This window comes from Rosa chinensis, chromosome 2 (assembly GCF_002994745.2).
Source record: "Rosa chinensis cultivar Old Blush chromosome 2, RchiOBHm-V2, whole genome shotgun sequence".
NCBI classification, from domain to species: domain Eukaryota; kingdom Viridiplantae; phylum Streptophyta; class Magnoliopsida; order Rosales; family Rosaceae; genus Rosa; species Rosa chinensis.
Window position 1 is genome coordinate 10,650,129 of NC_037089.1, and position 26,332 is coordinate 10,676,460.

Consider the following 26,332-nt stretch of genomic DNA (forward strand, 5'->3'; position numbering starts at 1 on the left):
AATGACTTATTGTATTAACTCTTTCCCTCTAGGCGTACTCAAGAGTACTTGTGATGTCTAGGCAAGGTTTGATATGAGAAAACGGTTTTAAAAGTGAGCAACGCTCCACCAAAATCTCGCCTTACCTTACCTGGTCACAACTAAATTGAAATTGCCGAACGGATAGAGTGACTACGATTTGTCTACGATTTGATTTTTATATTGGATTAGATTATGGTCACGAAACTTTGGTGTCATCATTGGATATTATTAATAAAGTATCGATTTATTTTATCTCATGTCGTAGACATGTTTTTCGAACTTTATTATTTTAAAGATATAAGAGCCAATGGTTTTCATGCGGAAACGCATTGTGAGAATGGACAAGAGTTCCTTTGCATCACCTCTAATGACTACGGACATAAACGAGTATTAGAGAAACTTATGTGTCGCTCTAGTGGGTTGTATGCAACCACTATTCGAGTCATTGAATCCAACCATGTCATGAGAGATGATTTATGGGATTCCGACACGTATAGGCTTTGGCACGACCGTTTGGGACACCCAGGTCGTGACATGATGATCCGTATATTAAAGACTTCACACGGACATCCCTTTTTCAGAACGAAAGGAAGTAAAACTCGAAATTTGGATCAAGGAGGAGCACCTGCGCCTCACGGCGCCTTTCCCCCTCAAGTCCGGCCATCCCCGGTCGGCGCCGCCATCCCCCTGCGGCCCAAGGGTGGCTTTGACGCCACCCCTGCTCCCTTGACTCCCATTTTTACTTCTAAGGTCCATTGTGATTTCATGGCTCAACCAAAATCCTCATTGGTTGTTTCCAAAGCCCATCATTCGTTCTGCAACGCCTGCTCTTTAGCAAAGTTAGGATCGAGACCATCCTATGCAAAGGACACCAAAGAAAATATACCATTCTTGCAAAGAATCCAAGGTGATATTTGTGGACCTATTCAACCACCATGCGGACCATTTAGATATTTTATGGTGTTGGTTGATGCATCGACACGCTGGTCACATGTCATGCTATTGTCCACAAGGAACGCTGCATTTGCTAAACTCCTAGCACAAATAATTAAGTTACGGGCTCACCACCCTGATCATCCCATTAAGTCTATAAGATTAGACAATGCTGGGGAGTTTACATCAAAGACTTTTGATGATTATTGCATGTCCATTGGGATTGATGTTGAATATCCTGTTCCTCATGTTCATACCCAAAATGGTCTCGCAGAAGCCACCATTAAACGACTACAAATGGTTGCTCGAGCATTGGTGATGCGCACCAATCTCCCTATTTCTGCTTGGGGCTATGCAATATTGCATGCAGCTGTGCTTATTCGTCTGAGGCCCACTGCCACTCAACCCTTCTCTGCGTCCCAGATGGTTACTGGGTATGAGCCTGATGTCTCACACTTACGCATATTTGGGTGTGCAGTCTATGTGCCTATTGCGCCGCCACAGCGCACCAAAATGGGTCCTCAAAGACGATTAGGCCTTTATGTTGGATATGATTCTCCAACGATTATCCGCTACATAGAACCCTTGACAGGCGATCTCTTTACCGCTAGATTTGCGGATTGTCACTTCGATGAGACAGTCTTCCCGTCGTTAGGGGGAGATAAGAACATCAATGTTCAACAGGAACGACAGGAATTGTCGTGGTCTGTCCCCACTCTGTCTCATCTTGATCCCCGAACCGCACAGTCAGAAATTGAAGTGTGGAGAATTCTCGATCTTCAGAACGTAGCAGATTCGATGCCTGATGCGTTTTCTGATATCGCTAAAGTGACGAGATCACACATACCTGCTGCAAACGTGCCTGGAAGGATTGATGTCCCTAAAAGTAGAGGACATGACGCCAACTCAAGAATGCATGAGCATGGCGCCAACGTCCCATCTCTCAATGATGGTGACGTTGTGGCTAGGCCCACGGCTCCCGCCAAGAAGCGCGGGAGGCCCATAGGTTCGATGGATTCTCGCCCAAGAAAGAAAGCGAGTTCGGCACAAAATAATCCATTAATCATCGATGTAAATAATCCATCTCATGAGAATATTCCGGATTATGGTTATGTCCAAGAGACATCATTGGGGGACGCTCCAATGTCAGAACCAACTCCAGAGAATAGAGAGATCTCCATAAATTACACTAGTGTACATGAGATGATGGATAGAAATTCTATGGCGATTGATGATGCATTTGCATATCATATTGCAAAAGGAATTATAGAATATGATGATATCGAACCTCGCTCTGTTGAAGAATGTCAATAAAGAGCGGATTGGCCTAAATGGAAAGATGCAATCCAGGTTGAATTGGATTCACTAACAAAGAGACAGGTATTTGGGCCTGTAACGCAGACACCCCCAAGTGTAAAGCCTGTTGGCCATAAATGGGTCTTTGTTAGAAAGCGTAATGAGAAAAACGAGGTTGTTAGATACAAAACCCGCCTTGTGGCGCAAGGTTTCTCACAACGCCCTGGAATTGACTACGAGGAGACATATTCTCCCGTAATGGACGTTATAACGTTCCGCTACCTCGTCAGTTTGGTAGTTTCCGAAAAACTTGACATGCAGCTTATGGATGTGGTTACAGCATATCTCTATGGGGATCTAGATTCAGAGATATATATGAAGGTTCCAGATGGACTTCAATTACCCAAATCAAGTGGCTCTAAACCACGGAGCGCGTTTTCAATAAGGTTAAAACGCTCACTATATGGATTAAAACAATCCGGACGGATGTGGTATAACCGTCTAAGTGACTACTTGATTGGGAAGGGATATATTAACAATGAAATATGCCCATGCGTGTTCATTAAAAGAACAAGTTCCGGATTTGCAATCGTAGCAGTTTATGTAGATGACATGAACCTAATTGGAACTCTAGATGAGTTGAAGGAAACTGCTAAATACTTGAAATCCGAATTTGAGATGAAAGATCTTAGGAAAACACGGTTTTGTCTCGGTTTAGAACTCGAGCACCGTAGTGATGGAATCTTGATCCATCAGTCTGCATATACTCAGAAAATCCTAAGGCGCTTTAATAAAGATAAAGCAAAGCCTACGAGTACTCCCATGATCGGCCGTAGTCTTGAGCCCGGAAAAGATCCGTTTCGTCCAAGGGATGAGGACGAAGAACCATTAGAGGCCGAGGTGCCCTATTTGAGTGCAATAGGCGCATTATTGTACTTAGCTCAATGCACAAGACCGGATATCTCATTCGCAGTGAACTTGTTAGCTCGACATAGCTCTGCGCCAACACGCCGCCATTGGATTGGTATAAAGACAATCTTTCGATACCTAAGAGGTACGATTGATATGGGCCTATTCTATCCCTACAGAGAGAAAAGGAATGACGGAAAATTGGGATTGGACCCCAAAAGGCAAAACGCCCCCGTCCATGGAATGGCCGCCAGCCATGTTGCCGCCGCCGGCGCCGCCACCTCCCATGGTGGCCGGCGTTCCCCTATCTCCCTCCATCAAAACGACAATGATGTCTTGATGGGTTTTGCTGATGCAGGGTACCTCTCTGACCCTCACAAAGGTCGCTCCCAAACTGGTTATGTCTTTACCATGGGAAGCACTGCGATATCTTGGAGGTCTACAAAACAGACCCTTGTTGCTACTTCCTCAAATCATGCAGAGATTATTGCTCTACATGAAGCTGTACGTGAATGTGTATGGCTAAGGTCCGTAATTCGACACATTCAAGGAAGTTGTGGTTTGAAGTCTACCACAAATGAACCTACATGCATTTATGAGGATAATGCAGCTTGTATTGAACGAATGAAGTTAGGTTTCATCAAGGGCGACAACACCAAGCATATATCGCCTAAGTTCTTTTATAATCAGCAACAACAATCACTTCTAAAGATTGAAGTGAATCAAATCCGATCAGAGGATAATGTAGCGGACTTATTCACTAAGTCGTTACCTAAATCCACCTTCGAGAAACATGTGAAGAGCATCGGATTGAGAAAGTTATCCGAACTCCCACGATTATAGCAATCAGGGGGAGATATCGACATCAGGGGGAGTTATGATGTCTACATGTTCGATCTCGAAGAGTGAAGGACGTGTTGTGCTCTTTTTGTCCTTCGACCAGGGTTATTTTTATCCCACAGGGTTTTTGTTACCTGGCAAGGTTTTTAACGAGGCAACGGATGAAGCGTCACCACCAAGTTTGAAGCGGCACAAGGGGGAGTGTTGAAGGAATATCGATTTAGTGTGCCTTATCAAACTAGGAGTAGCAATAGGAGAGAAGGTTCTAGATTTCCCAATCCTACACGGATTGGTATTCCTTGTAACATTAGAACTAGCACTTTGTAATCCCTATATATAGGGCTCCTATTCTCAATAATAAGAACACATCTCTCTTATCAATCTCTCTCAAATACATTATACTTAAACAATATGTAATTTTTCATCATTGGAGATACCCTAGTGGTTAGCAAATATGTTTCTCCCAAAAAGGTTTGCTTTCAAGTCCTATGAGTTGTGTGATAGAAGTTCACATACATCTTACACTGAGTTTGAGTTCATAGTCCAGAGCTTAGTCATCAAGGATTCAAATAAACACAGCCTTAGAATGGTAATGAATGCAAATCTCAGCCCAAATATCAGTAAAAGCAACCTTGCATAACTGCAAGGAATATCGAAGAAACAGCAAGACAATGAGGTAGCACAAATCGTTCTTTCTCATTCAACATTTTGCTAAAATTTACAAACTATGGACGTGCAATTCCAAAGAAACTGACTTCTTTCTGGTTTGGAGATTTTCTGAATATGTGAATTTACATATAAATACTTGGGGATCTATATACTACGGAACTGTACACTCAATATCTTAAGTTCCTGAATAATCCAAGAATGATGGTCCTTACACTATAACGTTTCTACTGAAATGCTATACCAAAAGTTTAGAAGGCGAGAAGGTGTAACAGGTACTCTCCCCTAGCAGTACATCCTCAAGTGTATGCATGAAAGCAGCAACTTATTAGAAGCAGATTAACCTTAATGCCCTTGACTTAACTTGCGAAGTTTGACTAGTTCGTCTCTCCACATGGCTGCAGGAACCAGCAATAACTTGTAAACTATCCAATCAATATAAAAGCATATTGATAATCTGAAGCAAATTTATGAAAGGACGAGTAACCTGACTTGGTAGTTACATGTACAAAATTCGACAGTTAAAAAAAGCAGTGGATCAAGCCTAATAAAGTACCTGCATCCTTATATCTTTCCTCTTTGATAGCTAATTCGATCTTCTTCACCAAAACAAGTTCTTGAGCTAAAAAATTGGGACCATCTGCAGCACTGCAAAGAATATAACAAATGATTAGCGCAAGGGAGAGACTGACGAACCAAAACTGAGGCCCCCAAAGTACCAACTCAATACCTATCAAGAGAGACATCGTAAGTAGACTTCATATCACGCATTCTGCCCATCCCATAACTGAGTCTTACAGCATCTTTTAAAACAATCTGTTTATTTACATATATGGGTGCCTGCAAATAGTAATTGTCACTCAAATGTCAAAGCAGTTCAAATAAACATTCTTGCATATACGGTATTAAATCTTGTGAGTCTCAACACAGCAGGGAGGTAACAGTTTCTTACTTACACATGAGAAAGCAAGAACATGCATGCAAATTAAGTTTATGAGCAACTTGTGCTGAGAAGGCGAGAAAGACACACATACCTTGCATCTATATGCAACATTTATGGCATCTGATGGACGTGCATCCACACTAAGAATGTCACTTTTGCCTGGCTGCAGACAATAGGAACCTTGATGTCATAAAATTGCTCAGTTTCTGAAAAAATATCAAGACATAACTCATACAAATTTTACCACCACCACCTTGCTAAAATATAATCTGGCAAAGTAAGTATTCAGCACTCTTTCTGTAATTCTCACCATATTCACCTGCAATGAAGAAGTGGCAAAAAGAATAAGAGAAGAATCTAAGGCTCCGCTTAGACAGAGTGAGTTTAAAACAAGGATTTACATTTGACAACAAGCGTTACTTGGTAAAAAAAATAAAAATAAACTACGAAGTACAAACATTATAAAAGACATTAAAAATAACTATCTGCAAGGATCATTTGAAATTCTTCTTCTATTTCAAATCTTAAAATATATAAATAGTAACAGTCTCAAGAAACATTTAACCTTATAGTGTTAACCAAATTTCTATATTTGAAATTACTCCATCCAAAATCCAAATAGGACCTCACGGCTTGCACCCCACTCTCAACTTCAGAAATTAATTCAGCACAAGTAAGACGCAATGCTGCCCATTTGGACTGAAACTCTTTGACTGTCTTCTTAAGTTAAAAAAAAAAAATTGTCTTCTCACCATTCACTTCTCTGAACCTTGTTATTAGTACTCATATAGTCATCCACCAAGTATAAACAAGTAGCTTAACCAGAAAATTTCTAATACCACAAGCTATCAGAATGTACTTAATGCAGAGAAAATTTAGCTCCATACTTGATGGTCAAGTTTTTCGACAAGATTTTTCACAAACTGAAACTGGTCTGGGGAATCCTGCAGGAAGACAAATATTGGGATCAATATAAATTCCAGTAAGAATAATGCAGTAAAAAAGCTTAGACAGTTACCCCAAATTCATCTCCCCAGTGGCTATTTATGAGATTCTCTATCGCAAGTTCGCCTGAAAAATTCATATAAATACAATCAACAACAAGTAGAGGATGTGACGGTTCAAATTGTATTTATACGTATACATACAATTTCCATTATACCTACAACAATTGGAAGCAAAAAGTCTCCGTCACACGAAATCTTGAGGAAAATGGTAGGACTTTGGAAACGGTGGAGAAAGTTCCTGTCTAGTGTGTCCAAAACATTCCGGGGGCGGGTGGCTCGGACCGAAAATGGCCGCAATTTACCAGAGGAATTCCAATTCGTCTCTTCTTGAAATCCTCTCTTTTGCATACGGTAGTGAGATATGGTTTCTGCACTAATCAAATAACTTGAGAAATGAAAACGCACAGAAAACTCGGAAGCTCAATCAAAGTAAAATACTCTGTTACATTTTCTTAGATTATAACTTTTGATTTAAAAGTGAGAAATTGTGGACCTGAAAGCAAGAGGGAAGCTTGGATATACTCGTAGTTTTGATGATCGGAATTAAGGGATCCGTCGTGAGGGGAAGAGTTGCAGGTAATGCGGATCGATTTGAGTCCACGGTGGCGGCGTTTGAGTCTGAAACCTAACCGAACGACGACGAAATCGGAGGTGTGAGGAGAAGAGGAAGAAGAAGAAACAGCTGGCCGAGTATTTGGGATCGGAATAACGGCATTCGAGCGATGATCGGCGACGGAGAATTGGGCAGCTCCGAGCATCATCAAAATAGGAGAGATCGGATGGCGCTTTGTTTGTTTGCTTTGGGTTTATCGATTTGATAAAGAAGATGATGCCATCCTTGCCTTTTGCTTATGTGTCCCGTCCTGTTAAATCCGTCGATCAAATAATTATCAAGATATTTTAAGAGTTAAACACTGTTCTAATCCCCCTCGAGGTTCGTGATTTCGTAGATTAAAGGAAAAATAAAATGAAAGCCCCTTCTATTTATTTAGACTTGAAACTTTGAAAGTGAGTTGAAACCATGTGTGATTGGCACCATGTTTGGTGCATCTTTTAATATATGTACTTGTTACTACGTTCATCATCTTGTAACGTGGTATTATAATCGAAAAATTATCATCACAATACCATACCATAAAAGGAGATGACTAACATAGAAAATTGCTAGTGTTTCTCATTCTTTTGGTTCCAACTGCTCATGGTAATTAGTTCTAACTTACGATTGCGCTTGATGGAGTAGTGAGTTTGAGAAAATGGTTACTTTGTCATAGTGGAAAGGTCGATCAGCCTTCACGAAACATGAGATTTTGTAACCAAAAAAAAAAAAAAGGTAAATAATTGCAATTCTCAAGTCAAATGATTTCATAATTACAAAGAATTACAAGTAACAAAGTCATTGACTTGACTTTGATATTGGGGATCCCCTCAATTTGATTTGCAGTTGTACCTGCATCCGCTGAGACTTTCAACTAAAAGCTATTGAAGATCAAACCATAGCTTGTGCCCCCCAAAACCACTTTGGTAGCTGAAACACTGTAGAGGTGGGGTTTGTCACCAGAACATTTAACCCATTAACGGGTTTTGGGAAGAAGCTTCAATAGCTTAATCAGCTCGTAAGTCCTCGTGTCTCGGCCAGAATAGAGGCAAAGCTCAAGAGGGGTCAATCCATCCTGAAACAAATAGATGAGTTTGCAATCAATCATCATAACATTAGCAATTCTCTCGCAGCACATCAAGGCAATGAGAAGCTTGTACTAGAAAGTCAATTGGGTTTTAGACTCGAACAGCAAGACGATGCTTCTTACTTTTCAAGCATTCAAGCTGTGCAGAGTGCAGACCAAGCTACAACAATCAGTACATAGTTACCTTGTTTTTCAATGTCTTATCCGCGCCTTTAATCAACAAAAGCCTCACTACATCTGTTCTTCGGCCTTGAACAGCTAGATGTAAGGGCGTCCACCCATCCTATAAAGTGAAAAGAAGAGCTCTGTTTAGTTCTGACTCATTGAAATTGCATTAGAAAGTGTTTTCAGGAATGGAAAAATTTAATCCATACATTGTCCTGAAGGTTTATATCAACGTTGTATAACAGAAGAATCTTAATTGCTTGACTTGAAGCTGTCCGGACAGCATAATGCATCAAGGTAGCGCCATCCTGCATTCAACATAAAACTTCTATTAGAGCAAGGGCCACTACAATAGCAAACTGGATCAATAGATATACCTACATAAACTTCTACTCACTTTATCACGAACAAATGGATTAGCCGATTCTCTGAGAAGATAGTTTGTAATGGCCTGGTTTTTACCAATAATTGCTTTGTGAAGAACAGTCCAATCATCCTGAAAAACATTGAACTAAGCTCAAATCATATATGATAAGGCAAGAAACTCTTCAGCAGTTAACAATCCAATGGAACATGTAGTCATTTATATACCTTATCCACAGCATTGATATCAGCTTCATGTTTCAATAAAGCGTCCATAAGGTAATATTCTCCTGATGCGGCAAGAGTGTGAAGGGGAAGCCATTTACTCTGGAAAAGAGTTCATCAAGTTAGAAATAGAAAAATGTGCTTATGTTAGGAGACATTAGTCTCCCTGCAGATTGAGATAACGGCACAGCAACTGAAGCTGCAGCTTTCAGTTCGAAAACTCAATCCAGGAAGACAGTAAGCATCAGCTACCAATCAATTTACAGACTTATCGTCATGCAGGGAACAATTTTCTAAAGACAAAAATGAAAACAATCCATGCATAATCCCAGAAGTCACTTTTCAATAACAGATGTGATACTTACAGAAGTGGCAGCAGCTATATCAGGTTTTCGCCTATTCAGCATCAGCTTTTCCTCTTTCGTAAACAAAGGCCGGGGTCCTATTCATCCAACCGATAAAGAATATATCACAGACCACATCCACTAAACAAAACCAAAAACACAAAAATTCAAGCTCAACCTAGAAAGTTATCCATATCTAAGCCTTAGATAAAAAGTTCACTACTTTGTCACACTTAATGCTAAACCCTCTATCAAAAGTTCAATACTTCTCCAAACCCACATTCACTTCATACACAACACCCAAATTGGCATGCTCCTCAATTACCTTCAGATTTCTTCACACCAGGCTCATAATGCCCACTGTTAAAAAACTCAGTAACATCCTCCAAACCCTTCCCATAAACAGCCCACCTGGGATTCTTAGGCGCCACTCTGTCACTCACAAACCCATCACCACCTTCACACTCTTCATCCTCCTCCTTAAACTTCCCAGGCCTATCCAAAACCAGTGGCTTCAGCTGGTTCAACTTGGCCTCTCTATACGCCTTGTACTCCTCCAAATTCAAATTCCTTATGGGCTCCAACCCCCTCTTGTTCTTCTCGACCCTCGAACCGAACTCCAACTCCTGCGCAATCTTCCTCCTCTCTTTCTTTGTTATGTTCACTGTGGCCTGCACCTCCTTCCATTTCTCCGGCACCAAATTCTCGGTCTCAATTTCAACGCGTTTTCTGGGCCTCGGCTTTTCCGGGTTGAAGTGTTCGATTTCGGTGTCGTTTTGAAGATACGGGTCGTCGAACACGCCCTCTTCGAAGACGACGCAGTCGCCGATGACGTGGTCTTCTTCCAAGGTGGAGTGAGAGGAGTTGAAGGAGGGTGAGAGGGTGTGGAGTTTGGATGAGAATTTCAGGGTGGTGGGTGGCGAGAGCTTGTGGGGTGTGAAAGAGAGAGATGGGGTGGGGAGGAGAGAGAAGAGCTTGGAGGTTTGGGGGTTTAGAGCTGAAGAGAGTGACATGGTTTTTTCTGCAGTGGCTCTCAGCTGAAGCCTGAGCCCTTCCTGAAATTGAAGAAGTTTTGGATTGGGTTATATTGGTGGTTGGGCTAGGCCCATACCATTTTTAGGCTTATTTGGGCCTACATAATCCCTAGACCCTGAACAGTAACCTTCTACTGTCAAGTTTCAGTAAAATCAAGAGTCTTTCTTTCGTTCATGCGTTGCAGAATCTGCTTCAAACGAAACAGAGTAGAAACAGGGGAGACAAATATTCAACCCAAAGACACGTATATCAAACTATTAAATCAATCCCAATACTTTGAAGGTCAAGAACAAGAACTCCTACAAGTTTAAAAAGAAGGCGAGGAAAATCCGACTCCAAATCACAGATCATTACATCTCCACAATATTACCCCAAGTTTATCACTTTCTCAAACAGGAAATACCTAAACCTATAAGGCCATATATAACCTTCATCTAGAGCCACGAGTGTATTTCCTTTCTGGACTGCCATAGGGTGAATAAGACCTCTCCCTTCTTGATCTTCCACCACCATAAGTTGAGCCCCTAGGAGAATAATCACGACCACCTCTGTAGGGTGAGCGTCTAGGAGACCTCCTATATCCATAGTCATCTCGACCCGAGCCCCCACGGTACCTCCCACGATCACGGTCACGGTCACGGTCACCACGGGCTTCTACCAATGCAGAGAAAAAGAATGAGATACAGGCAAATAAATCAGACAGACAACTCAATGTTGATATAGAACTGAAAAGGAATATCAAACATACCATAGTCCCTAGTATTTTTCAATCCGAGATAATGCCCAGGTGTCGGAGTCCTTGGTCGCTTCCTCCGGGACTGAAAACAATCAATCTTCATATCTTAAAATTCCATTATTGCATCTCAATGAATCAAAACATAAAGTAGGAACCAAATATAGGAGACAAATATTACACCAAAAGAATACTTATCCATAAAAATCTAAATCAAGTGGAAAGGATAACTCAGATACAAAAATTTAAATCAAGTGGAAATATGTAATTAAACACATGATATCTAGGCACATACAACTAGTGTCCATAAAATGAATGCCGGTTATAAAATACCATAAAGGCTTGATTAGAAAGTTGTTGGTAATGTCCGTTGATTAGTTGAGATGAAAGTTGAAAGTGAATGCTGAAGTTGTATAGTTGTTGGAATATAGTTGCTATGTTTAGTTGATCAGGCGGATTTGAAAAGCTGTTTAAGCTTGGCATTGATCAAGCTGTTTCACTAAAGTTGAGAGGGATAAACTCCTCATCTTTGATTGCTGCCAACATAGCTGACGCAATCTGAATAGAACCAGAAAACCTCCAAGTCAAGAAAAAAGAAAAGAAACATAAATGGTACAGAGTTCACCACTGTACTAAATATCAAATTACCCTTTCCACAGTTATGTATCGCCCTTCCAGAACTGACTGGTTGAGATGTTTAATGCACCGTTCCGCATCTTCATTAGAATCCATTGTAACGAAGGCAAAACCACGGGAAATTCGCGAACGAGGTTCAACAACAAGAAAACATGAAGCTACCTGAAGAGGGAGGGGTGGAAAGCAAAAGCATAATTGCAAAGTGAACTTTGAAATGCAGATACCATGAAAGTGCAAAGCAAAGCATATATAACATGAGAAGCAGAACCAGGAAAGAAAAACATATAAAACATAGATAAAATAAAGCACCTTTCCCTCCTTTGAAAAGTGCCTTTCAACGTCCTTTTCAGAGACCCTTTGAGATAGGCCAGTCACATAGAGTGTATTTCCAGGATTTACAACAGCATCCCTGCCACATAAAAGCACAACTTTATGAGAACGACACACCTGTGATAAGCACAGTAAAAAACCAGTCGCTGAAAAAAAAAAAAAAGTTGAGTTTGACTACTGTCGGTTCTAAAGAGCAGATATACTATCAAACAGAACCACCAGAATTACACCAACCTTCCACGACTTCTGGATCTTGACCTGCACCATAGAGTACCAACCATTTTATTAGACAACCAGTCATGTATCAAAGAAGAGATAGTGTAGGCTACAGCAACTTCGGAGACGGAGTAAAGTATGCAAGACATAAACCTTCTCCAATCGGGAGCCAATGCATACAGAATACATAAAAATATAGAAAAGCTACTGAGATGCACCTTTAGAGTTACTGAGTTGTTATAGGTGTTGAAGATGCCAAAGGTTTGTTAGGGCTTTTCAGGCTTACAACAGGAAAAGGAACTTCTGACTGGACTTTTAATTTACTTTTCTAATACCAAGCCAATCTATGTTGTTTGGATAGCGCTGGTCAATTAGCCTAAATAGAGAGCATAACATGCTAGGATAGGAAAAGGTTTATTCCTTGCACTTCTTCCCCTGCTATTGGTGCCGATTCCTACCAGATTCAGCACACGTATCTTGACCAGTTAACCAAAACAGATTGTACCGGTACCAGGGGAACTCTTAAGTAATGAGAAGTCAAGGGTGAGCCACTTATATTGCTCTCACAAGGAAAAAAAAAAAAACTCCCACAGATTCCTCCTTCATATCAATGCATCCATGATTTCGCCATTAAAAACACTCATCATAATCAAAATGGAAACTGAAAAGCTGATTTATGCATAAACATGAGCACCAACCTGCCACGACTTCTAGACCTGTGCCTCGGCCTAGACCAGGATCTTGATCTTGACCTAGGCCTGGACATAGACCTGGACCTGGATCTGGATCTGGACTGAGCTCTCCATGGAGAAGGGGATCGTGAATACCTGATTTAACCACATGTATAGCATAAAACTTGTTAGAAACATAAAATGAACAAGATCTAAGAACCAAAAATCTGATTTGAACTCATTTTTGTATAGTGGATAAAAAATGCTCACAATACACCCAAACCTGCTTTTTAACCAGATTCAATGCCACAAGTGTGGGAGCAAAGAAAGAAAACCATGTCCATCATTACAGATTAACTAAATTGTACAATATGAACACAAAATATACCACCGCGACTCCCCAGATTCATACAATCCACACTTATAAGAAGGGAAAAAAAAAACAAAAAAACAAAAAAAACCTCTCAATCATGAACACTAACACCAAACCTATCCTCATCTCAATCGCAATTAAACCTTCAGATTGCCTATAAAAATAGATTCCATGGGACTATGGCACATGAGAACAGTAACACTGATCAGCACAACCACATTACTTCTTCTGCAATTAAATCTAGCCACCTTTCAAATACATATATACATGCATGCAATCTAGATTCATCAAATGTCCCTCGAAAACTAAACAACACGTATAACCAAAATCTTGAAACAACAGAAGCTATAAGGGCTCTAATGCATCATTTTGAAAAGAAGGACGGAATCTTCCGATAACTCCAACACCATAACACGCAAATCGGAAAACTATTCAACCAATTGCAGAATAATTTCAAATTCGAACCAAGAAACTGGAACAGTAGCTACAGGAATTCTAGGGCTCTTTACCTTCTGCGAGGAGAATCCGCCTACATGTAAAAGAAACAAAAAAAAAAAAAAAAAACGCATTAAACTATTTGAAATTTGATGAATCATGAAAATAGGAGACGGAAATTTGAGTAGAAAGATTACCATTTTGAGGGGGCAAAGGTGGAAGAACCCTAGCGCAAAAAATCGAGGAATTAGGGTTTGAGGGGTCAATGAGCTTTCCTCAAAGGCGAAGCTGCTCTTCAAACCTTTCTGTCTACGCAGATACAAAGAGAGTACCAAGTTTATATATTTCGCAGAGGTGCGATCCTCTGCGGTCACGGTCAAGTGGTAAACCCTGATTTTGTGTGCCACGTGTTCATGAGGTCAATGGTTTACTTCTTGGATATTTCTTTTATTACTTTCCTTTTTATAAGTTTTTTTTTTCTTTTTTGCAAATACTATTTCCCAATTTCACTTGTCTGATTATCTAGTTAAAAAAAAAAAAATCAACTAGATTAACTTTCAAGCAGTCTTCTTTCCCTAGAAAATGTTCAGAATTGAATTTCTCTCGCATACTTAATGTAGTCAAAACGAATTTCGAGATTGGATTATACTGTTTTTGTTATTTGATCCTTTGGTTAAGTAAATAACATTTCCATTGCACCTGCATTGTTTGGTTTGACTGATTATCTTTTAGGGGCCCCAAAAAGGAGTGAAGTTTGCAATATTGCAATTGCTGTAAAGAACACACCAGATGGGAAAAGAAAAACTCAATTCACAATATGCCATATCCCCCCGGTGTCCGGGCGACATGCCACTAACCGTTCACCGTATACACATTCACAAAATGTACACATCCAACCACAGTAGGAGGTCCTAATATTCGCAAGAAAGGAACAACCAACTAGTTTGATCTGGTAAAACTCCAGGGGCTAATAACACCTATTACTAGAACAGTATTTGAACAATCCTGTTCAGAACATAAAAGAATACAGATGTGTTATGTTGTCAATTGATCAGGAAGTGTGGCAGAATGAGCTCCAATAACTTTGCCACCAACATCAGGGAAATTTTCATATCCTGGCCGGGGTCGCACGTTACCATCACCATCTACCTGCAACGGATACCTGAGAAGGTGACCCTGCAGTTCTGTGAAATCCGGCGATGTGTATCTCCTCCAGTTTTCTTCGGCAATGCCATTCACATTCCTCACACATTCCAAACTCTCTGCCTCTTTGAAGCATGGGTCCGACTTACCAAGATGCTCAGCCCAGAGCGACATTCGATACCCATATATCTGCATGAACAGAAATTCAAAGTTTATGAATTATTCTAAATGTGAACAAATTCTAAACTTTTGAGGTCGTTATCTGTCATAAAACTCAACCATATGGGGGATTCTGTGAAGTTTCATAGGATTGGGGGAGCAAAGGAGCAATAAAAGGCTGCTACTCTAAAGTTCCTTAGTACGCTCTGGAACAGCTAGTGGAAGCTAAAAGTATTGACAGGCTATTGCTCCATGATTCTCTTCTTTCGCGTCAGCAGGGGAGAATCAATAAATAAGAAGTTTGCAACCGGAAATGACACTAAGTTACATACCTGACCACATGGATGTCTCTTCTTCTCAGACCAACTGTGATGGGGTTGATACGCACCCATAGCTATCTCAGTGTCTTTTGTACCGGCCATTGATCTTTGGTTGATATTGGCAGATCCCACTATAACGTACTCGTCATCTACTATCATACCCTTGGCATGAACATAAATCATAAAGCGCTGGTACTTGTATGCATCGGAGATCTGAAAGAAAAACTTGGTTTAAAGACCAAAAAAGAGATTTTCTGGCAGATAACAACATAAACCAGATAGATGAATTGGGATTTAAAGCTCTGGAGATAAATAAATGTGGTTCAAAAGCAAGTCAAATATCACAAAAGAAGCATCAGAGTCATTGGCATGATGTGAAAACAAAGTCGACCCATTTAATTTCAAGTAATGGCCCAAAGTAGAAAGTAAAATGACTTATGTTTGAAAAGGGGGGGGGGGGGGGGGGAAAGGGATCGATTAAATATACTGTTAACATAACTTCTGTTACTAGAAGCAGGAAATATTTTTGCCTTTCCATAGTTCGATTAATTTGCATACCAGACACGAAAGTAAAGCACATTTTTCCCTTTCATGCAGTCTTAAAGGTTTATAAAATGGATAATGGAAAACTTATGCTGAACAGTTCATTCTAAAATTGTTGACAGATTAATCTTTGATTATATCAGTCAATGGCAACCACAGATAGAATTGAGAATTCATTGAAGAAAAGTGGGACTTCAGGACACACATGATGAGATTTCAAGGTCCCAGAGTACATGCTAAATAAAGAAAATAGCAGCAGGGAATTGCATATACTAAGATCTTAAAGCTGAAAGCATCGTTAATGTAATGATTGGAAGCCACGAATTTCTAGGTTACAGAGATTAAGGGCCTAGTATCTAAAAAAAAAAATAGCATTAAATGATAAAATTGGAGCAGTACAGGAGATGATCATTTTTGAACAATTACCGTAGCACCATTGTTGTTTGATGTTTCCTCAGAAAGTTTTTCCCGATTACCAAGGCAATAGAAATTGAGGAAATCTTGAGGATGTAAGTCTTGAAGCTGCAGGGCCCTCAATTCCCGTGCAACAACACCATACATCATTTGCATTGTTTGGCTCTGTAAAATGCAAACATGCACAAGTCAGACGGAAACTTCTATGTTGGTCCTGACATATCAGTATAGACTAAAACCATTAAGAAATTGAATGATTTATGCTAGATATTGGTGGGAACAGATGCCAATACTATTATGAATGACATCGCTATCTATAAATAACTATTAGTAAGAGAACCAAAGACAAACGATTATGTCAAAGGAAGAACTCCATTGCTGTTTATATGAGCAGATAAGAAAACCACAAGAACATAACAGCAATCTTAGTTATCAAGTGTCCCTGAAACATATGTTTCACTTATATAAGCAGATATATAAAAGACAACCAAATACCTGCCAGTAGAGAATTTCTTGCATTGCACCAGTTTTCGGATCACCTTCAGGCCACATAGGTAGAACTATATACACTGCAAATCTCTCATTAGCTCTAATTTTGCTGGCAATCTTTAGTGCCAACTCCATTGGGATAAGATTGTCAGCTCCTGCTTGGACCAAGAAAGGGATTAAGTATGAATAAGATAGAGGGATGCCAGATTAGAAACCAAAAGAATGTATAATTTGAGCAAAGATAAGTGCTTAGAGTCTTGGGTCATTGAGTTTGAAAAATATTTAAAACCAATGACAGTAATTTAAAATGCAGATGCATATTTTTAATGTTCTTAGTCAATTTCTGGATGAATAAATAAGCAAATTTAACTAACTGCAAAAAAAAAGAAAAAAAAAGAACTTTTTCCAAGTTGATACAACCATTGGAGAATAAAATGTTGATCTTGTACCCATGCACAAAATAACAGAACCCAAAGATTTCAAGTGCAGCTTTGTACATAAATATTCCATTTATGTGTTGTTTTGCAAAATAAAACTTTTGCTCCGAAGGTATAAACATTATGTTTTTCAAAGAGTTATACTTCAGTGCACAGTAGATTGTCACCTTACCTGCATTTTTATAATCTGGCCATGCATATGATGAACCAAGAAAATACTGATTTTCAATATATATGAAATGTTGGGCAGATCTGATTGCATTGATGTATGCTTTCTGGATGCTTTTATCTATTACTAGATCCTTTGAGCAAATAAGGTTCTGCAGTTACAGTCAGGGAGTATAATCAGCTTTCCTCCACAATTCAGCTTTCATAAAAAGGTATTAAAGAAAAAGGAAGCAGGGTGAGAGACCTTTGACTGAGCCTGAATGACATCTTTGGGAAATCCTTTCAGTGATCCCGAGTCAATAGACCTGAAAATCTGCAAATAAATATATATACCCAGATTGGATTCGTTGTTTTTTAGTTTTATTTTTATATATGTATATGAAAACCAAAAGCTGAGAAAAGAAGCAAAAGAAAATTCCATCATTCAACCTGAACATGCCAATCTTCGGGATCATCTTCTCTCTGAACCCATAAAGCTGGGTCATCTTCAGGAACAATTGTAACATCCTTTGAATGAGACATCTTAGGACTAAGTATCCATGAAATACGGTCTATCTTAATTAAAGCATCATCATGCCAATGCGAAACCTTTTTACGCAGTCCAAACTCCCTCCACTGTGTTGCTCTCCTCCACCGTTGCTCAAAGTTTATAAGAACATCATATGCAGCAGGCCCGTCAATTCTACAGTGCAAGTCATGCCATGGTTGCCTTGGAGCCTTGGTCCCAGCCTAGTGCAAGAACAAACACAAAAAGTCATAAAGAGATATTTACCACTAGAGCCATCCATTTTGATATATCATTGTAATTACAAACCATAAGTTATGCTAGTCCATAGTTACATAAGTAAGAGAAAAAAAATGATGAAAGGGGCTAGCATTTTAGAAACAATGGAAGATAATAAATTGTCAAAACACCAATTACTTACAGGAAACGTAGGTTGATGAAAATCTTCTTTAAACACAGTGTCGAGATCCCGAAACAATCTGTGCTCAGGTGTGTCATAACGACCATCACAGAGATCAAGACCTCCTAAAAATGTAGTTATCTTGCGGTTATTACCAGATGCTTGTGTGTCCACAATAACACATTTTTGATGGTGTGTGAAGAGGGTTCCAACAACCTGTGGAAACCCATCAAATAAGAGTTAAATTTGACCATCTAAATGAAAAACAAATAATTCCATTAAAGGGATGTTTACTGAATCAAGCAGAAAATATGTCTAGCGAAACCCCAAGCAATTTTGAAACAAGACACAAATGATAAGTAGAAGTATGACTTGTGAAGAAAAAGTTATTCTCAGACCATAGACGATTCAATTAAACATATTCAAACTATCAAATGATATCTATACCATCATGGTTGCAATTTAAGATCATACTAATCATAAGAAAACAAGATTACAAAAATGTAAGAACTGGAACCTGCCTGTTGTTTCATAATGCTAAGCTTACTACTGCCATAGCGAGGGGCCAGAACACAAGTGACAGACGAATGCTTGAAAAACTTCCGGGTTTCTTCATCATGAGTTTGCATCATTCCCGCCTGCACCATTCCCACTTCACATTATCACTCAAATTCTATAGAGTCATATAGAAACCAGAACAACGAATTAAGGACATTACAGAATGCATGACTAATTTTTTTTCTTTTTACTGGCCAAGTAAGATGTGATGTTACCTTTTTGATAACATCACAAAGGTAGACACCTAATTGTTGACTCCAAGAACCAAAGCTAAAAAGACAAGCATATTACATTCAACCAGATTCGCAGCATTGACTAAACTATCAGACTCAAAGATACCACTCAAAGATTTCAAATCATACCGAAAGATTCCTATATCAGCATTATTCACAGTTAAACAACAGTAACTCAATAAATTCAAAACCACAATGCAGGTTAAAAATAATCACCGATTTGAAGAAGAACTTGTCGTGGGAGGTCTTATCATCCCAGACCAGCAACAAAACCCGTACGCCTTCTTCCGATTTATACTTGAGCAACTCTCCGAGCGTCAACTCGCCGCCGCGTGGCAACTTCCTGCTCGGCTCCCTAACCAGCCTCACTTTGTGAAACACAGACCATCCCACCACATAGATCATATGGTGAGCCTCCGAAATCGCATAGCAAATGTCCTCCCAGCAATTCTCAGGCTTATAAACCTTCCTTCCGTCCAATTCAATCTGCGGCAGCATCCCCTCCGGCACGTGCGCGTCCTGGTACAGCCTCACGTGACTTCCCTTCCTCATAGGAAAGTAGGTCTTGGGGACTCCCTTCCGTTCTGGATCGCCGGCGATGCCGTGCCTGTAGACCGGGTTTATCTCGAAGGGCGTGAACTTCAACTTGACCTTGATAGCGCAATCAGGCTTCGGAGGCTTTCCGGTGGGTCCGATAATCTCATACCAGCCGGAAATTTCATTTCCGGCGGCGATTTCGACGGCGGGGATGGAGGCGGTGCCGATAAGCTCAGCGCCGAAGAGGTCGTTATCTTTGACCTGAAACTCAAGCTTAGCCGCGGGATGCGCGAGCGGGATGGAAAAGGACTCTTTCCACAGAGGATTCTGCGAGTTCTTGATGACGCGCGTACGCGCTACCGTGGCCTGGGGCACAACGACGCTGACGTAAGAGTCGCTGGTGATGATTTTGCGGTGGTGGAGCTTCTTGCGGTCCTCGGCTCCGTGGCCGGCATCTGGATTGTCGGAGCGGGAGCCGGTGCAGTTGACGGTGTCGCAGGCGGTGAAGCAGCGGCGGAGGCGCTCGGAGACGATGTCCATGTTGGGCAGGTAGCGCGCCTCGATGATTTGAAGGTCCAGGTCGCCGTGCAGATAGACTATCTGCTCCGACGACGTCGGTTCCGCCATGGACGGCGTCGTTTAGCTGTCAGTGTAGACTGAGATTGGGGTTTCGAATAGTGACAAAAAGAGAAGGAGGAGGAGGTTTTGGCTTTGCTTGTAACGGTGAGAAACTAAGCGGGATTTTAAATCGGGGGGAGCTTTAAAATAATAGGGAAAGAGGAATAGTGTGAGCGACGGAGGAGACACCCGTTACAAAACTGGAAAGGAAGAAAAGCTCTGTTTCTTTTTCTTTTTTTTTAATTTCTCGAAATTTGGTAGGATGCTTAACTTTGGGGGTGACCCCATGGGACAAGTTCCATAAGTGCAAAGAAATATGGAGCTACGTCTCTTTCGTTTTTTTTGTGTGATCTTCTGGGTATGAGATATTCTAATTATGGTGACATTAACTATGAAATCCATTACAAAAATTAAACGCGTTATTCCCAATTGGGAGTGGCGTCAAATTTTATGTCATAAAGTAGGAAAAGTGTTGATTAATTTTTTATGATCTTGTGGGGATGAGATATTCTTATGATGGCACCAAATGACTATCAATCCATTACAAAATTAAGCACATTGTTTCCAAATTGGGAGTGGTGTCAAATTATATGTAAGCAAGTAGGATTAAATTACATGATTTGTTTAGTGGCTTATTGACTCATATCTATGTCAAATGTATGAAAAGTGGGGGGACTACATTTAGTTTGTCATGTAAGTAAGAAAAGTAATCGAAAAGTGAAGATTAAATTACATGATTTATCTACAAAATATTAATTGTTTGTGCATCAAATTACATGTTAATATCTAGTCTACGGCATATCAATTTGTATGTACGTTAAGCAGGGCCGGTCATGAGAATTCAGAGACGTAGTGTGAAAATTTAACTGAGTCCTTATGTTCGTTGCATAATAACTTAAAGAAAATGAATGGGTATAATAAAATAGGAAAGTAAAAAAAGAAAGAAAGAAAAAAAGTAGAAAAAAGAAGAAAGAAAGATTAAAAAGATAAGGAGAAAAGAAAAAAAAAGGGGAAATGAAAAGTAAAAAAAAAAAAAAAAAGGGAAGGAAAAAGAATGAAACTGAGCCCACGACTCGAAACTGTAACAAAGGGAATAAAGCCGCGGGCGCATTTGCCAACCTACCAGCTGCACTACACTTGCTTTTGTAGTCATTTTGGCAACTAAATTCAATATATTGACTTATACCTACATAAATTTGAAACTCGAAGTCGGAGGCCTCCAATTTTCGGAGGCCTTGTGCGGCGTCACAGCTTGCACACCCTCAGGGCCGCCCCTGACATTAAGTTACATCAATTTGGAAAAATGTGAATAGTGTGAGTGACAGTGGAGAGTAGTTAGGTAGTGGGCATCCGTTAGATTGGTTAGGAAGAAAGATCGTTATTGTTTTGTTTTGTTTTGTTTTTATTGAGTTGGAATAATTCATGGTCCATACCATAAGTGCATATACCTATGTCTTTTTCCTCGTGATCATGTGGTGTCAAATACATGTCAAAAGTAAGGAAATTGTCAATTAAAGTATATGATTTATTTACGACATGAACAACTATTCAATACGGTTATTATGTAACTTATGTGATGCAATAGGGCAATTAGGGAGTGAGCGGAGTCCTTTTTAAAAATTTTACATAACAATTGATCGGATAGTATGAACGTAAGATTTTAATCGAAAGATTTTGATTGATAAATGAACCATCCAAAACATTTTCCTAGGGCATATACAAACAATGTGAATTAAGTTATACCATTACATGACATATTGACTACACCATGTCCAAAAGTAGGATAAGTGTAGATTAAATTACACGATTTGCTTAAATCATACTACATCACAGCATATGAGTTCATATTGGTACTAGTGCCCCATAGCTTAATTAGCATATCTGGTGGCAGCTGTTCCAAGCTAGCTTCTCTTGTATTGCCAGTCGTAATACAATCTACATAGTGACAGAATAGATAGTTAGGATCACCCTACAGCTAGGCTCATCTGACTTATCCAACTAACGTGAATTCAAGAATCAAATCATGTACAGGTAAGAAAAGCTCTCCTCTCTAGTGTTGCTTGGTGGTTGGGTTACCCTACCAGGGTGGTTGCCATGTCCCCTCAACCTCTCCATGATAGGAGATATTTATCTCATTTAGGAGTGGAGTTTGGAGTTGGAACTTCTTTTTTTTTTTGGTCAAAGATATTCATTGAAAAGAGGGCAAACAGCCCAGCCATACAACAATAGAAAGCCAAAAGGCTAAACTGAAGAGAAACAGAGCTCTCGTAGTCAAAGCCACAGGAGGCAAGACAAGAGGAACTACGGACAGACGCAACAAAGAAAAACAAGCCTAAAGAAAAGCAAGAACACAAATTAAAGGAAGACATCAGAAGCTTCAGCCGCAACAAATCCAGCACCACCAACGTCCACCATGGCCGTCTTAGCTGAAATCGTACAAGGAACTCCAAAATTGCAGCTTGTAAGGAGACCCCTACACCAAAGCCCGATCAAAATAACCCTGAAAATGGAAAAACAGAAGAAAAAAGAGGATCTAAACACAGATATATCCTCTTCCCCACAGTACAAATATGCACCATAACATGAGATTTGCAGCCACAACTTAGAGAACAAATCTAGGCAAACGAAACCCAGATCAGGAGGAGCCAAAAGACCTCGAAAATAGAACACGTAGTTATGACTGGTTAACTATGATTTAGGACAGAAGGCAGAACATGCACCTGAAACGTTTGATTCGTTGAATTAGTTATTGCATATCGAGTCCTAAATAAAAAGAACAAAATGTTTTAACCAGACCATATTAATTTGTGTTACATTGGAGGGAATTAAATCCCTGATTTAACCTAATTTTAACCCAATTTTCAACCTTCTTTATTACTTGAGCTAACCCTTACTGCATAATATAATAACCATGTTTGGTTAACTATGCATTTTGTTGCTTCGTATTTATCCAAAAGAAAGTTAGATGAAGATAATTTGGTCATCGACCTAAATTAAATTGTTTGAATCTACATACTCAATTGCATAATTTTCTGTCATTAGCTTCCCATCGATTTTTTTTCTCAAAGAGTAATGCTAAGGGAATCATTTTTTTTTAAATTTTATTTGTGGTTTGACATTTGTCATCACTTACTCTTAGGTTGTGGGTGTGCACCTTAGAGCAAGTTCACCCGTTGGGTCACTAGGTCACCCACTATTCACTACTTTTTAGTGTTAATTTCACCCTTTGGGTCACTGGCACCGTGTATTTCGTGACCCAGAGAATGAAAATATACACTAAAAAGCAGTCAATAGTAGGTAACTTGGTGACCCAACGGGAGCAGTCAATAGTAGGTAACCTGGTGACCCAACGGGTGAACTTGCTCTTACTAATAAAGTGGTCATTTGACAATGAAATTGGGGTTACCAAAGCGCTGGGAGGTGTGTTTTGCGTGTTGCTAGCATTGGTGGTGGTGAAGTCATTGAGGTTAAATTATGAGTATGCTCTATGGCCTGCATACAATTCGCAACTTGGCATAACTAGCCATACCCTATACAATTTACACCACTAGAAATATCTTGTTTCTAGTGAATGGTACTCATGGTCGAACTTGAAGTTAGTCACACGAGTCGGCCGCCTCAAGCTTGCCATCTTTTTACAAAGAATTTCAGGGGCGGATCCAGGATTGAAACCTTGGGGGGCCTGAGATTTCTTAAACAAAATATATATATATATATATATATATATTATAGAGAATCTCGACGGTGCGAGAGAATTTTATTAATTTCAGAAATGGACCCAACAAAACATATGTTTTTCGAATACTATCACGCTCATTCACTGGATATTTCCATATAGCACAATGTAATCCAGGATCACGTTCAAGAGCGTTGATATTATTTTGTGGTTCAGGAATGGAAGGTTGAGGCTCAACATCAATATTTGGAGAGGATATGGAAGGTTCAGAAACCACATTTGAACTTGAAGACTCAACATTTGTTCTTTTAAACCATGAGTCAATGAATTTTGATCGCTTCGGTTTTGGCTCATGATTTGACATTTTACTCTAACACCTATAAATTAAGAAATTAACTTTGAATCAACTACTTTTCATAATAACTAATTCAACAAAAATAAAAAACCACAATATAAGCCACAATGATATATATGCACTGATGCACAATGAAAGGAAAAGCAGCAAATAGGTTGGTTCAATGAAACTGCTTGACAGTTGACCCAAATCAATTACAATTCAGTGATAGATCACAGATATGTTCCCATTTCATACAATCATACCTCCATTTATATAGTCAAGTTCTCCAGTCTTCAGATCCACTTAATCAATTAATCAAACATTCAAACCCACTTACCCACATCACATTTAACCCACATCAATTAAACAATAAAATGATAAATTGCAGATTTGCAAAACAAGGAGAAGGAGAGAACGTTCAACACTGCATACTAGATTTCCAGACGATGAGACAAAGAGAATTTGACCGCAAGTCCGCAACCTTCATTCTTCAATGAGTTCAATCCACGAAATCTTCACCTGAATACAACCTAATTTCACATCAATCCTTAAACCCTATAAATTGCCCCAAATTGGATTGATTCAATTAAACAAAATCTTACATTGAATCATTGCCCCAAATTGATGTTGATGTCTTGATCTCTGAGAGACGTGGAGAAGCCGAGAATGCCAGAGCTACAGATTTGCAGAAGTTTAGAGGAGGAGGAGGACTGGAGGAGCCGACAGTCGAGGAGAGACGATTAGTCTGATTAGACGAACTGGAGGCTGGAGTGTAGTTGAACTCGAAGACTCGAAGTCGACTAGTCGAGTGAACAAGAAAAAAAAAAAGGATGGGCTTGGGCTGGAGTGTTGGACAATACCCAACAAAAAAAAAATGTATACATCTATTTTTTTTTTTTTTAGCCCAAAATTCTCGGACAGGCATGAGCCCGCCCCACTTATAGTACAGATCCGGCCTTGAAGAATTTTTATTATGAGTAGGATCTGAACTTTCTTAAACCAGACAAGATGGTACAAAAACTTTAAAAACTCTGTCATTTGGATCTTAAAGACACTCATATCCTCAGATCGGGTCTAACCGCCCGGTCAATAACCCAAAAAAAAAGTGAGTCCCTTGATTTGATTGATTGATTTTCAAACCTGGGGAGGTGGCCCACAACCGTTTGAACTATGTATTGCCAATTTGTCGCCACATGTCCCTTACCCTTAATCTATTGGAACATTTGTCGACATTCTAAAGTTCTAATCCTTTTACATTTTTTCAGTTAGATATAACAATTTATTTCCTTCATCTGCATTTTTTAACTCTTCCTCAAATCATCGTCATCATCCTTTTCATTCCCAACCAATTTTTCCGCCATCATTTTCTGATTCATCTTCTTCTCTTTATCAATTCAGTTTCAATTTGGTATTTTGTTTTTCATTTTCTTTGTCAGAGGAGGGAAAAGCTTCCAAAAAAAAAATTGTGAATTAAAACAACTAACAATTAACTTTTGCTGCTGATCTGATCTGCTGCTTGACCGCATTTGCTGCAAATCTAGCTCTTAATTAGTTTTTTTTTTTTGTTTCTTTTCTCGAGCGGCCGAGCCTACAAGTTCCCATCAACCAAAGAAAATGAGAATCTTTGAAATTCTACTCTTCTTGTAAACATCCCTGCAAGATTGGGTAGCAGTTTCGATCGAATTGAGGCTCTCAATCCCACTCTTCCTTATCATTTATGTGTTGTAGAAGTCCAGATCAATACCGTCGTGAACTTGTTCGAGATCAATGTCAGATAATGATGATTCTCCTTACTGTGATGTCAAGGCCACCATATGTTGTTGGAGATATAAGATTGACGATCTCCAGATCTATCTTTCCCTCGAGTAAATGGAGAAAGTGGCTGTTGAGAATAGGAGGATAGGAAGAGATGAAAGAAAAGCCTAACAAAGCATGAAATATCCGTTTTGTCCTCAAATTTAACAGTAATTTT

General features: G+C 39.5%; 4 protein-coding genes across 8 annotated transcripts; all 4 read right to left on the reverse strand.

Annotated features, from left to right (window-relative positions):
* Nucleotides 1-4,676: 4,676 nt before the first annotated feature.
* Nucleotides 4,677-7,561, reverse strand: LOC112187175 (bifunctional nuclease 2). 3 transcript variants are annotated; one of them, XM_024325853.2, is made up of 9 exons: nt 7,109-7,561; nt 6,771-6,983; nt 6,627-6,679; nt 6,496-6,552; nt 5,919-5,927; nt 5,700-5,771; nt 5,396-5,505; nt 5,222-5,313; nt 4,677-5,063 (listed from the first exon to the last, which is right to left on the reverse strand). In XM_024325853.2, the coding sequence occupies exons 1-9, from the start codon at nt 7,374-7,376 to the stop codon at nt 5,011-5,013; spliced, it is 927 nt and encodes a 308-aa protein (XP_024181621.1). In that variant the 5' UTR covers nt 7,377-7,561; the 3' UTR covers nt 4,677-5,010. The 3 variants fall into 3 exon arrangements, with proteins under 3 accessions (XP_024181621.1, XP_024181619.1, XP_024181620.1); XM_024325851.2 differs by having other exon boundaries at nt 5,853-5,927; XM_024325852.2 differs by having other exon boundaries at nt 5,862-5,927; nt 7,109-7,560.
* A 378-nt stretch (nt 7,562-7,939) lies between these two features.
* Nucleotides 7,940-10,548, reverse strand: LOC112187174 (ankyrin repeat domain-containing protein, chloroplastic). Of its 2 annotated transcripts, none has more exons than XM_024325850.2 (7): nt 9,720-10,548; nt 9,416-9,492; nt 9,054-9,152; nt 8,860-8,958; nt 8,672-8,770; nt 8,482-8,580; nt 7,940-8,285 (listed from the first exon to the last, which is right to left on the reverse strand). In XM_024325850.2, the coding sequence occupies exons 1-7, from the start codon at nt 10,405-10,407 to the stop codon at nt 8,187-8,189; spliced, it is 1,260 nt and encodes a 419-aa protein (XP_024181618.1). In that variant the 5' UTR covers nt 10,408-10,548; the 3' UTR covers nt 7,940-8,186. The 2 variants fall into 2 exon arrangements, with proteins under 2 accessions (XP_024181618.1, XP_024181617.1); XM_024325849.2 differs by having other exon boundaries at nt 8,860-8,973.
* Nucleotides 10,549-10,674: 126 nt separating this feature from the next.
* LOC112187176 (serine/arginine-rich splicing factor SR45a) lies at nt 10,675-14,154 on the reverse strand. 2 transcript variants are annotated; one of them, XM_024325854.2, is made up of 8 exons: nt 14,021-14,154; nt 13,898-13,917; nt 13,043-13,171; nt 12,363-12,386; nt 12,108-12,207; nt 11,811-11,960; nt 11,178-11,247; nt 10,675-11,080 (listed from the first exon to the last, which is right to left on the reverse strand). In XM_024325854.2, exons 1-8 carry the CDS (start codon nt 14,021-14,023, stop codon nt 10,860-10,862), a joined length of 717 nt encoding a protein of 238 aa, XP_024181622.1. In that variant the 5' UTR covers nt 14,024-14,154; the 3' UTR covers nt 10,675-10,859. The 2 variants fall into 2 exon arrangements, with proteins under 2 accessions (XP_024181622.1, XP_024181623.1); XM_024325855.2 differs by having other exon boundaries at nt 10,675-11,083.
* Nucleotides 14,155-14,613: 459 nt separating this feature from the next.
* Nucleotides 14,614-20,613, reverse strand: LOC112187172 (phospholipase D delta). The gene is made up of 10 exons (XM_024325847.2): nt 19,409-20,613; nt 18,923-19,039; nt 18,423-18,617; nt 17,926-18,225; nt 17,741-17,809; nt 17,501-17,648; nt 16,898-17,046; nt 16,415-16,567; nt 15,458-15,658; nt 14,614-15,155 (listed from the first exon to the last, which is right to left on the reverse strand). The coding sequence occupies exons 1-10, from the start codon at nt 20,354-20,356 to the stop codon at nt 14,859-14,861; spliced, it is 2,577 nt and encodes an 858-aa protein (XP_024181615.1). The 5' UTR covers nt 20,357-20,613; the 3' UTR covers nt 14,614-14,858.
* Nucleotides 20,614-26,332: the final 5,719 nt, after the last annotated feature.

Excerpts from the sequence above, each read along its gene's own strand:
- LOC112187175 (XM_024325851.2), bottom strand. The coding sequence starts at position 7,376 with ATGATGCTCGGAGCTGCCCAATTCTCCGTCGCCGATCATCGCTCGAAT. Across the intron at positions 5,928-6,495 it reads TCGAAAAACTTGACCATCAA|GTGAATATGGTGAGAATTAC; the intron begins GTATGGAGCTAA and ends TCTTCATTGCAG. Across the intron at positions 5,064-5,221 it reads GGAAAGATATAAGGATGCAG|CCATGTGGAGAGACGAACTA; the intron begins GTACTTTATTAG and ends TGGTTCCTGCAG.
- LOC112187176 (XM_024325855.2), bottom strand. Across the intron at positions 13,172-13,897 it reads GCGGATTCTCCTCGCAGAAG|GTATTCACGATCCCCTTCTC; the intron begins GTAAAGAGCCCT and ends TGGTTAAATCAG. Across the intron at positions 12,208-12,362 it reads AGATCCAGAAGTCGTGGAAG|GGATGCTGTTGTAAATCCTG; the intron begins GTTGGTGTAATT and ends TTTATGTGGCAG.
- LOC112187172 (XM_024325847.2), bottom strand. The coding sequence starts at position 20,356 with ATGGCGGAACCGACGTCGTCGGAGCAGATAGTCTATCTGCACGGCGAC. Across the intron at positions 18,226-18,422 it reads TTCATCAACCTACGTTTCCT|GCTGGGACCAAGGCTCCAAG; the intron begins GTAAGTAATTGG and ends TTCTTGCACTAG. Across the intron at positions 17,810-17,925 it reads CCGAAGATTGGCATGTTCAG|ATTTTCAGGTCTATTGACTC; the intron begins GTTGAATGATGG and ends ATTTATTTGCAG.
- LOC112187174 (XM_024325849.2), bottom strand. The coding sequence starts at position 10,407 with ATGTCACTCTCTTCAGCTCTAAACCCCCAAACCTCCAAGCTCTTCTCT. Across the intron at positions 9,493-9,719 it reads TGGTGTGAAGAAATCTGAAG|GACCCCGGCCTTTGTTTACG; the intron begins GTAATTGAGGAG and ends TTGGATGAATAG. Across the intron at positions 8,771-8,859 it reads ATCCATTTGTTCGTGATAAA|GATGGCGCTACCTTGATGCA; the intron begins GTGAGTAGAAGT and ends TGTTGAATGCAG.